Source organism: Achroia grisella, unplaced genomic scaffold (assembly GCF_030625045.1).
Source record: "Achroia grisella isolate CSIRO2021 unplaced genomic scaffold, CSIRO_AGI_Agris_v1 utg2183, whole genome shotgun sequence".
Classification (NCBI taxonomy): Eukaryota; Metazoa; Arthropoda; class Insecta; order Lepidoptera; family Pyralidae; genus Achroia; species Achroia grisella.
In genome coordinates, this window is record NW_026712719.1 from 102,323 (window position 1) to 115,472 (window position 13,150).

Here is a 13,150-nt window from a genome sequence, read left to right on the forward strand (position 1 = left end):
ATTTTACAAACAGGAACAGCATTTTATTTGATACTAGTTACACGCCCCAGCTTCGCACAGGTGTACATGTATTATATATATAAACCTTTCTCTTGAATCACTCTATCTATTTAAAAAAAACCGCTTCAGAATCCGTATGCTTAAATATTTAAAACTACGCAACGGACAATACAAAATACATTCAAAAACTTTCTAAATCGGTATAAAGATAAATATTTAAAAAAATGTGCAAAGAGTTTGCAACATAAAATTTCAATCAACTTGGCTGAATGTTCTTCCGTTCTGTGCCTCGCTGAATAAAAAAAAATAATGGATCTTTACCCAATAAATTATTTCTGTAATTATTCCACTTGATTTGCTCGAGTGATTTATGAATACTAAAATGATTAGTCTTATCTTAATTTGTTTTTTTGAATATGATTTAATGCGGAACTCATCGGTGGGTGGCTGAATGATTTATCTGAATTTGAATTGCAGGAATGAACCGATTAGAGAATTATGCCAGCAAATCGAATTCCGAAAGCAGATTATTGGTTTGAAAGTTACAGAAATTTCAGGTTGTTCAGGTTTTATATTGTAACTAGTCTATCCGCGCAACTTCGTCTGTATTACTCACTTGATATATATCATATATCGCCCAATTCACATAATCTTTTGTGCAATTAAAATGCATTTAATTTACATAATATTTATTTAATTTACATAATATTTAATATTAGCTGTGCCCGCGGCTTCACTCGTATTAAATTTGAATAATAAATGCCTACATGATATTCTGATGCATAAGCTATATTACTGTAAAGTTTCATCAAAAAACGTTCAGAAGTTTTGCGTGAAAGAGTAACAAACATCCATACTCACAAAATTTCGCGTTTTTAATATTATTAAGATACATATATATTTAAATTATAGGCTGTTTGTTATTCTAATATATAGGTTATATTACTACAAAGTTTCATTAAAATACGTTCAGTAGTTTTTGCGTGAAAGAGTAATATACATCCATTTATCCATTCATACTCATAAATTTTCGCGTTTATAATAATAAGATATACTCATATAAAATTCTTATGTAATAATAATACTCTCAGGACAATTCACACAGCACCATCTAGACCCAAGTTCCCAAGTTAAGCTAGCTAAAGCTTGTGTTATGGGTACTAGATAACTGATACAAATACATATATTTTTTGTCGTAAATATATACATAATATACATAGAAAACACCCAGACCGATACAAATAATCATACTCATGAGTACAAATGTTTGTGCCGTGCGAGGAATCGAACCCGCGACCATCGGACGTAAAGCGGTGTGCTAAACCACTAGACCACCGAGGTCGTCAAAATATATATGTATGTGTTTGTAACAAAACTCCTCCGAAACGATAAGACCGATTCTTATGAAATTTTGTATATATATTTGGTAGGTGTAATAAAAGATTGAATAGGACGTAAAATATTTTTCATACCCCTAAGTAATAAGGGTAGTGTCACCTATTTTTCTATTTTTGCCAGTTTTTCTTTTTTTAATTTATTTCTCTGTGATTTGGAATAAAAAATAAATACAACCCTAAATTTTCACCCTTATACCATCAACTCGATATGCGCGATATAAAACATTGCCTACATCCTTTCTCGTAATAACTCTATCTTCAGGTTAATATTCATTACGCTCAACTGTATAGTCGTGAAAAGGTAACAAACAGACAAATGGACGGGAATATTATCATTCGTAATAATAATATAAATTATCATTATTGGCAGGAGAATAAAAAAAAATGCAGGCTAAATATCAGGCATCTTTACATAAATAGCCAATAGCAATAAATAATTAAAATATTAAATATTTATTAAAAAAAAAATATATTTTTTAGAATAATGAAAAAAAATCAAAATTAAAATGTTAAAAAATTACGGACAAAATATTCAATATTAATTTAGTACCTATTTTTCAGTCAGCTGAATAGTGTATTGGCGACTTGAATATCTGAAAAGGTTTAGCTAAGGGGGTTGTTAATTAATCATTCAATACTGCCTCCGTAGATAAGGGTACGTACTCAAGTTTCATTTCCTCCCCCTTTAAAAATGCTGTTGTTCGCTGAGGTGTGAACTTAAAGGCTCTATACACGACCCGAAAATCAATGTGATATCGGAGCAGCGCACTAAATTGCATGCTAGATTAGCTGGCGTTAGAGAAAAAAAAAATTGTCTTACTTCATCATTTATTATGATTGATCATCATCATATATATGTTAGAATTCACATCATTATTCACTGTTTTAAACTTGACGCGGTCATTATTTATACGTATAATTAGTCAAAATCACGGGATCTTACCACGTTTTATATTTATTTGCTGAGGTCCCGATCAGTTTACCCGTGATCATGGTGGTTGAAACACTACCGAAATATCGGGACCTCAGCAAATAAATATAAAACGTGGTAAGATCCCGTGATTTTTACTAATTATATACATAATTATTGTAGAAAAAATCCGATATTTAAAAATATATTAAAAGAAGGTAGTTTGTTTTTAGTACTAATGAAATACCCAATATAAGGATTATTACGAATATTGTAAATAGCGCCATCTAGTATTTATAGACCAACCTACTACGCTGACTTTGGTCTATAAATACGGAGGTCGGTAGTTGAATAGTCCTCTTTGGTTGGGTGAGCCGCGGCATTCAGTCGACGAGTGCAGAGCGTGCCGGTTGTGTTTTGGATACTAAAGTGAATTGTATTGGCAATGGGTTTATCCCGGTCTTAGTTGGGCCTAGGGGGAAGCTACAAGTAGTGAAGGTGAGTGCTAATGCATTCTAAAACGGCCTTTTAAACCTACACCCGTGTCACAAGTCACGGGCGCTACTTGGGGTTTCCCTTGCGGTAGCCGGCTTCAAAGCCTCAGTCGTCCATCATAATTAGTACTTCGTACATATATGACTTCATCATATATGTAGGACATTTGAGCCATGTGTGAAAGTCAAGCTTTTTGTTTTTTTTTCTCTAACGCCAGCTGATCTAGCAAGCAATCTAGGGTGCTGCTTCGATTATTTATTCATGTAAGATATTTTTGGCGCGTTTTTTAGTGTAGGCGAATAAGAGCCAGGGTGTGACCGACATTTATTCATGTAGGACATTTTAGCGACGTTTATAGTATAAGAAAATAAGGGCACTACCTGGCCCTTATTAGGCTTAGGCTAGCAATAAACTGTCAGATCGACTTCCATGCGACCCCCTGGATATCATCAAGTTTATTTCGTGTTGAATTCGTAACAATGGACTAGTTGTCAGATAACGTGATGGGGAGAATAGGACGACATTTTGAAAACATAACAAGAAAAAATAGATGATAAGAATAGACTGTGATGGGAAATAATATCTTATCGTGCGTAAAATTTTACAACAATACATATAAAAAAAAATTAAAGAATATATGTGACTCATAACTAAATTATAATACCGAATTCTTTTGAGAACATAGAAAGAAAAAAAATGCCTACACACGAGTATAGGAAGTTAGTGAGCCAGTGCTCGTATATCGCAAACGATTTTTAAACCGTCTGTAGATTCTCTAAGGTTAACAGCTCAATTTGAATATGGCGCTCGAGATCCTGACTCTTGCCGTCGTTAGGTCCTCTCTTGTGCTGATATTTATTGAAATTCTGTGCTAAATTTAGACTCAAGTTATACTCGATTTTCCCTAATGAATCTCACAGGACTTAGTTTAATTAACAATATTGAAAAACTAGAAATAATGCGAATAAAACGCTAACATAACAATACTGGACGGCGTTGTATTTATTTGTTTAATATAACCTTTACTTAAGTACTATTTATTTTATGTAATTAGGTTTTATTTAGCGGAAGTCTATTTCACTACTTAGCAGATTTGTATTATTTTGTTGAATTCCAAAATAATAGATTACGAGTCTGGTCGCCGTACAATACTAGGCTTCGAAACCATATTCAAACTCTATGTATTGCCTTATGATTCTCATTTAGAGACGAAACCAGTAGCGTAATATGGGTTCTATCACGCTACTGGTAAGAATGTGGTCAGAAAAGGGTCATGAAATGAGTCAGGTTTACGCGCTGAATATTTGTGGTCACGCACTTGCTAATGGTAGCGGAATTAAACTAAAAAAATACAAATCCATTAAATAATTATGTATTTTTTTTTATAACACAGGGGACAAACTAGCATGCGGTTCACCTGATGACAAGTGATTACCGCCGCCCATGGGCACCCGCAACACCAGGGGAATAGCAAGTACGTTGTCGGTCTTTTAAAAAGGAATAAGCTCTTTTCTTGAAGGTTTCAATATCGTATCGGTTCGGAAATACCATTGCTGGAAGGTGATTCCATAATGTGGTTGTGCGAGGCAAAAAGTTTCTAGAAAACCGCACTGTGGAAGACCGCCATTCATCCAGATGATCAGGCTGGTATTTCAGTTTCTGGCGGGTGGTACGGTGGTGAAACTCAGCAGCTGGTATTAATCCGAACAATTCTTCAGAACACTCCTCGTGATATATGCGGTAGAAAATGCACAGAGATGCAATATCACGCATGTATTATTAACAGTGTCTATTATCCACAACATAAACTTGACTTAGTTTCGTATATTGTCCTTTGTGATTTTGTAGTGTTGTTTATGTAAAAAAAAATAGAAATTGCCTTGCGTCCACACGACAAATTATTCTCATTTAGAGGCGAAACCAGTATCGTAATATGGGTTCTATTACGCTTCTGGTAAGAATGTGGTCTAAGATCTGATAGTGGTCGGAATTTAATCACTAATGGGGAAGGTCTTAACGCTTCCAGTAGCAATGGTCAGGTTTCCGCGCTGAATACTTGTGGTCACGCACATGCTAATGGGATGCGGAATTAAAAAAATAATACAAATCCATTAAATAATTATGTATTATTAACAGTGTCTATTATAAACAACATAAACTTGACTTAGTCTCGTGTTTTCTACTTTGTGATTTTCTATAGTTATTTATGTAAAAAAATTTGGAGTTGCTTTGCGTCCACACGACTTCATATAAATTGTCCATCTAGTAATTTCTTTCTTCTACTTGTTATTTATGTAAAAAAAAAAAATAGAAATTCACACGATTCAGTACAAATTCTTTCTAGTAATTTCGTTCTTCTACATTCAAATGTTTTATTTTCCTGTGTAATTTCTCAGCGCTAATTACATAGCTTTGTAATTAAACACAGGTACTACCCGGCTGATTTATTAGTACACACTAAGAAACTTGTTTAATATAAACTTGCTTAGCAAATTTGAAGTAACAAATTGGTTCGTAATAAACCCAGTTAGTTTAGATTGAAGACAGTGAGCAAACAAAATATAGAGGAATAATTTATTGGCAAGAATTTCAAAGGATATTAGTATAAGACTGGCGTTGGCTTACGAGCTTAAAATGATAATTATCCTATATATTATTAATTAATTTAATTAAATATATTTATATATTATATTAGGTCTAACCGATATAGAACTCAATATTTTCAAACGTCAAATAGTTGATAATGAACCTATCTATGAAAAAATAGGCGTACAATTTGAAAATGTTATTAGATCTATACTTAATCTTACTAATATTATAAGGTAGAAATATGGATGGATGTTTGTTACTCTTTCAAACAAAAACTAACGAACTAATTTTGATGAAACTTTACAGTAATTTAGCTTATTCATAAGAATCAAACATAGGCTATAATTTATAAAGATATTACGTTAATTGAGTGAATATGAAAATTTTAAATGTAAATCATTTAAAATTTTTCATTTGTCAAGAAGGTGTAACGCAGACGATGTTGCGCGAGTCAGCTAGTTATTTATATTTACGTATAAAAATTTATACTAAATAAAACAAGCACTCCGCCCCGGCTTCATTGTATGTAAAGAAATACACTCAAATTATACACATATACATATAATAATAATAATAAAAATCTAAGGACAATAAACACAGCGCCATCTAGATTTAAGTTAAGCTAGCTAAAGCTTATGTTATGGGTACTAGATAACTGATAAATACATAGGTACCCAAAAGTGACACGGGCACTTATTAATATTCTGGCATGGCAAGAAAGATCATTGTTATCCTGGTCATTGTATGTTTTATATATATTATACTAACATATATCCTAATTATATGTCTCTCTGGATTAATATATCTTTAAAGCAGTGAAATAATTTCTCAAATCGGTGGTTCTGAAGTCCTTATAACAAAATCCCACGTTAGTAGCCACAAGCAAATGAAAGTACTCATGGTACTGAACAACTTTTCTTCTACAACTTTCCCTGAAACCGTATATTTTCTTCGAGAAAAATGTATTCAAAGTTCTTATATAAACATATAGTAACAATAAAAGACAGTCCTAACATCAGGATAACTGTGCGAAATTTCATACTTCTCCGTCCGTGCATTTTTCATAAAAAGGGGTGCAAAGTTTTTGCTTTACATTTTTACTTTTTAATTTTTTACCGACTACTCTAATGCTGTTGGCCGCAGCTGGCCTTTACAGCGTCACCGAACGATAGGGGGCGAGTGCAGATGTCACTCCAAACCCGCGGAAGGTCTTATGGAGCGGCTGAAGGCTGACTCCCGTCTGACGGATACGACTTTAATCTGAAGGCACCACTAGGAGTTCGATGGCACATGCTGTCGTAATTTCGATCCCCGTTTGAATTGATCGGGAGATCGATGAGAGGAGATGCTTCACGTGTTATATAGATTCTTACTTACGCGTAGTGAATGAATGATCCCACCAATCTGTGTTACATAAATATGCCTTCAAGTCTTCCTTCGTGCGTCCCACTATGACGGCTGGTGGAGCCACTAACGTCCTGATGGACAGTAGAACACATGCCACACCAACTATAATCCCAATCCGCCGCAGTAGATACATGTCGGATATCTTCACGGCCTTTGCTGATCGTACTTGGAAGATCACGGATATCCTGGTAACAAGAGAGAAAAATGAACTTGCGTGTTGGTCTGTATGGTCTAGTGGTAAAAAACCCTACCTCATATTTCAGATGACGTAGAATGGGTTGTTTTATTTAATTGGAATATTATGTACAAAAATAAATACAGTCAAATTATATTATATTTGTTTTTATTATTATTATATACATATAATAATAATAATAAAAATCTCAGGACAATTAACATAGCGCCATCTAGTCCCAAGTAAAGCTAGCTAAAGCTTGTGTTATGGGTACGAGATAACTGATAAATACATAGATATTTTTTTTGTAGTTTTTTACCTAGTAAACACCTATACCGAGCCCGACACAAACAATGATACTCATCAATGCCAATGTTTGTGCTGTGCGAGGAATCGAACCTGCGCCCATCGGAAGTAAGGCGGTGTGTTAAATCGCTAGACCACCGAGGCTGTCTGGTCATACATGTACTCAAACTTGGTACCCAAAAGTGGCACGGGGACTTATTAATATTCTGGCAAGGCAGAAAAGATCAGCGATATCCTGGTAACAAGAGAGAAGAATAAAACATATCTCGTTACACATTATCATTAATTTGTCTTTAATTACCAAATATTTGTCTTTTAATGACCTCGGTGGTCTAGGTTTAGCACACTTTACTTCCGATGGTTGCAGGTTCGATTCCTCTCACTGTACAAACATTTGTATTCATAGTTATTACAAAACGCTTCTGATCTCCAGAACCTTGATTTTATACAAGCGTATACCGTGAATCAAACCCTTTTCCTATCGGATTTTTGTTATACAAAAAATAATATGAGAATAAACTCGTATTTACATATATATTTATATTTACATATATATATATTACATACATACGTGGGTAGTTCTATTTATATTCGCAAATTGCGTGTACAACGTGCGTTCGTGATAACTCATAGGATGAAAACGAGATACCTTTAATTGATTTATTTTTGAAAACGAATGGATCCGACATCAGACAGACAGACAGCCATTTCAATTTTATTTATATGTATTCATTAAATTAATAAACATTAATGAAATTTAAACATATTACACCTATAATTGTCACATGTATACTTATATATACCTTTAAATACGTCTATATAGCTAACATAGACGTGGTTGTTATAGAGGAGACTGGAAAGTAATAAGTATAGGAGAATCGCGATATTTCGCCTTACAGATATTGGCTAATAAAATGTGATGTCTACAAAAAAAAAACTTTCAATAAATGAGTGGATGTTTCCTCTATTCATTTCGATATAAACATGACGTCTTTGAACTATACCGGCCGCATGGGACATGCCCTATCCGAGCATCATAGATATTCCTAATAGAAAAATTATTAGTACTATTTTCCTTTTCCATTTGACAATATCCTTTCTATTATTCAGATAATTCGAAACTCGAGAACATTCCCTTTGAGTTCAGGTTGTATAGCCAAACATTTATTTTATATACTCGTAACTAGATAAATTTTGTTACAAAGGGAATTGAACATAAATGTAACAACGATTTTAGTGGTGAAGTATTCTGTAATTTCAGTACCATATACTACCCTTTAAACTGAGACAAGAAATAGAATAAATCATTACATAGTATAAAACAAAGTCGCTGTAGCTGTCTGTCCGTCCCTATGTAGGATTAAATCTTTAAAACTACGCAACGGTTTTGAAGCGGTTTTTGTAATAGATAGAGTGATTCATGAGGATGGTTTATATATATAATACATGTATACACACAATAATGTACACCCGCGCGAAGCCGGGGTGAGTAGCTAGTTACAAATAAATGCTAGTTGAAAGTTTGTATTCACACAGTTTAATTTGAAAATGTAACAACAAAATTATTTAAAAGAGTAACACACAAGTTTACTGCTCGCTAAGAGATGAAACAGCTTTCCGAATGAGCGGTAGATTGATAAAAGATATGGTGACTACTCAAAAGTACTTCAATATAACTTTATTTGAATAGTTGATTTTCTATTCTATTGTGTTCTATTCCATAAAAAACCCTAGACAATTAACACAGCGCCATCTAGTCTCACGTTAAGCAGAGCTTGTGTTATGTGTACTAGACAATTGATATAAATACTTTTGTTTTATTTGTAAGTATATACATAGAAAACACCCAGACCGATACAAACAATCATACTCATGAATACAAATGTTTGCATCGTGCGAGGAATCGAACCCTTGACCATCGGAAGTATAGCGGTGTGCTAAACCGCTAGACCACCGAGGGCGTCAATAAAAAATATAATTATTTTTATTCAAATATGTTGAATATATTATATTGGAATACAAAAAATAAGCTTCCAACTGGAATGATATGGAGTGACAGAATAAAATGACATACGTACATGTATATTTATATTTAGTTTGATATATAAGTTCATTTATAATTTCTAGTAATAAATTAAAATATAAATATAACCCTATTTTGTATAAAATATACTTAATATAAACATTTTTGTATAGTCATATAATATATATATTTTTTTTATTCCACCGCTCATTTGGAAAGCAGGCTGATCACAATAAGAGAACAAGAAAGCAGCGTGTAGATCTACATGATCTAGCACTTCAACACCCTACCTCACGTTCTTTCTATTTTTTTTATACAACTTTGCTTATGTTCATATATATTGATCATATTTATTAATAGTATTTACATAACCTAATTGTACAACTAAGAACCTAAAATTAAAAAGCTTAAAAAAAAATATATAATATGATGACTAAAATATATTATTAAAAGGGGTCCCTTTAGGTAAGGTTCCGAAGATACTGGCGTTCCCTCTTTGAATAGCTAGACTAATTCTTTGTCCAAGGTAGCTGCCAGCTCTTCGGTCTTCTGTGATGTCGACTAACCTTTTCGTTATTTCTTTGAAAAGTCTTATAGTGCTAGGACCCCACGGACCAAGGGTCTCGACACATATATATTACTTTTATGTATATTTATTTTTTTAAAAAAGAAATATAGCCAAAGAAATAATTTATCTATCTATCTATCTAAATTGTACACATGTACATGTACACAAACTTGATAGCCAAAAGCGGCACGGCGTCCTATTAATATTCTTGTATGGCAAAAAAAAAAACATGTAGTATGTAATATTTAGAGATGTCTATGAATGGAGCCCAACTAATTTGCAATTACATTTACATACAAAACAATATTATATATTATATAAACCAATACATATTTACATATATAACAAATATTTTTAAAACCAACATGACACAGAGCGAACCTACCAATGTTACTCATATTAATTTAATTTTTTGTTAGTTCTACCATCAAAATCTCAGAAATTTAATTTAACGCCGGTCAGATACGAACTCACGATCTATCGGCCTAAGCCGCGACTGTTAACTAAGTTACAAAGCTTTAATAATGCATAACAAAATACTGAAAACGTCGAGTAAACAGTGGAGCTCTCAGGTCATTTACAATGACTCCTCCGGCGCCGAGCCGTGTCCAAATATTTGTCTTTATCAAGTTCAATTTCAAATCACGTGGATAAATATTTAACTCGAGCTTTCTTCATATTCTGTCTATTTTGTTAGTCATAAGCTGCCTTTACACGAAAGCTCTTTTATGCGCGAATCGCCTTTTATGCGAGAAAGAGTGTGTATGAAATGTAACAAAGAGAACTAGAAAGGCGCCGCAGGCGGGCGCATTCCATCAATCGTGCGTATTTAGCACCTTTTTGTAATAAGTAATTATTCTAACAAAATGGCGGACGTCTAACCAATCAAGACGTAATAATAGAGTTATTGATAATTTATCAATCTTAAACGAGTCTTTTGAAAATAAATCTGAGGAAAACAAAATAATTTAAAAGAAACTGAAAAAAAATCAAACATATTCGCTATCACGCGCGTTAGAATGAACACAAAAAATAGTTAAATGCAATCACTCACGCATTTCTGAAAGCACGAGAAAATTAATCAATCTTAATCGAGTCTTTGGAAAATAAATTCGTCGAAAAAAGAATAAAAGAAAGAGTGTAAAATAGTAATTTAAAAATAGTTATTTGAAATCACTCACGTACTTCTGATAGCGCGTGAAAATTTATTAATCTTCAATGAGACTTTGGAAAATAAATCCGTCGAAAAATGAATAATTTAAATGAAACTGAAAGGAGATGAAATATGTGCGCTATCACGCGCGAAAGAGTGAACATAAAATCACTCACGTATGCACACGCTAACTGAAAAGAGATAAAGCATATGTGCTGTTACGCGTGAAAGAGTGAACACAAAATATAGTAAAATGCAATCACTCACTCACTCACTCACGTGCGCATACGTGAGTGAGTGACATACGTCTTCCTTTCCCGCGCTAAAACATGCGCGTTTCGGATCGCGCGCGAATGAACGTATCGTGTAAAGGCAGCTATTAGGATTATATTATATACACCGCTGTGCTCGTGACTTTACACGAAAGGTATTCATCATAACAATATTTCTCACCAACTATTTTGTACGTGAATTGATTAGAGTGAAAGAGACATAATAGTTGGACCGATTTTGAGATAAGTTTCCATGAACGTACAAATTCATATTGATAGATAGATAAATGCTTTATTCAACAATTACAAACATATAGCATACATGAGATATATTTTGTAAATAGAAATAAAGTTTGCAAATTAATAATGCAGAAATATAAATGTTAGAAATTAAACAATAGAGGTGGCTTTATATGTCGTAATGATGAAGAGGCTACAGATGAATCTGCAGCGCTGATATTCTGTTGGCTTCTATAATTAAATATATAATAAAATTAAATATATATTTTTTTTTTATAATACTGGGGACAAACGAACATGCGGCTCACCTGATGGTAAGTGATTACCGCCGCCCATGAACACTCGCAACACCAGGAGAATTGCAAGTACGTTGTCGGCCTTTTAAAAAGGAATAAGCTCTATTCTTGAAGGTTTCAATATCGTATATCGTATCATATATATATATACGTGAATGTTTATGTATCACACTTCGAGCTCTTAAACAATTATACAATTTTGGTGTTTAATGTACATACAGACATGGCTGTTTTACGATTTTATTATACTCTTGACTTAATTTGTGAGAACTTAAACTTGTTGAGAATTACGTTATAAAGCGAGCTGTTTACATTTTTAAACAAATATTAAGAGCATACCTTTTTCTTTATGTTAAGAAATAATATATATTTTATATTTTAATTTATAGCCATAGTTATCCAATGAAATATAATTTATTAATGTAGGACATTTTAGACGCTTATGAACGTCGAATATTTTGTATTTTGTTTTCCCTGACGTAGTAGATAACGTAAAACTTAACAGATTTTGAGAGACTGTTATTTTCCTTGCAAAACATACTCAAATGTGTAGTTTTTGATTTTGAAAGTAATGTAACAGTCACTCGAAGTCTCTTAAGATTTACTTAATTTGATTTCGTTTACAGTAGTGTAGTGAGTATGTGATGAAAATAATATAACATACTGATTATATGAATAATTAAATGAGTATATGATATATTTAGTTTTATTTACTATTTATTTTGACATTAATTTAATTTGAATATATTGTTGTTTTAGTATTATTTTTTAGCTTTTATTTGGTCTAAATTATTAAGCTTTAATTTGATGTTAATTGTAATAATATATAATAATGCGGAAGACCATAATAGTGTTAAAAAAAGAAAATTGTAATTAAAATATTAAGAATAGATGAAATTAACAGACAGGCCGCTGATTTGGAAATAAATAAAAAACAATACATTACATAATGATGTGAATATTTTGTTTGAAAACATACAGCGAAATACAAATAATAACAAAAATATGTTCATAAAAATAAGTTTAATTAAAGGTTATCGCACTATTACAGCACTAAAAGTATAAACAGAATATTTTTTTTTTAATTTGACTTAGTATGCTAAAAATATTTATCTGAATAAATATTTTTTAAAGTATTAACGTATTATTGTTGTACGTATCCAGTATCAAGTCAAGTTCATATATACAAGTATTATAAGGCTGAAGAGTTTGTTTGTTTGTATGAAATGTTTAAACGCACTAACCTCAGGAACTATTAGTTCGAATTGAAAAATTCATTTTGTGTTAGATAGTGCATTTGTCGAGGAAGGTTTTAAACT

General features: G+C 32.4%; 1 protein-coding gene across 1 annotated transcript in view; it reads right to left on the reverse strand.

Moving 5' to 3' along the window:
* The window catches only part of LOC131842414 (probable G-protein coupled receptor 158), a 177,372-nt gene that overhangs the window by 13,724 nt on the left and 150,498 nt on the right, over positions 1–13,150 (reverse strand). The window contains exon 8 of the mRNA XM_059190947.1: positions 6,769–6,983. Within this exon, the coding sequence (XP_059046930.1) occupies positions 6,769–6,983 (215 nt within the window). The remainder of the gene's footprint in view (positions 1–6,768; positions 6,984–13,150) is intronic.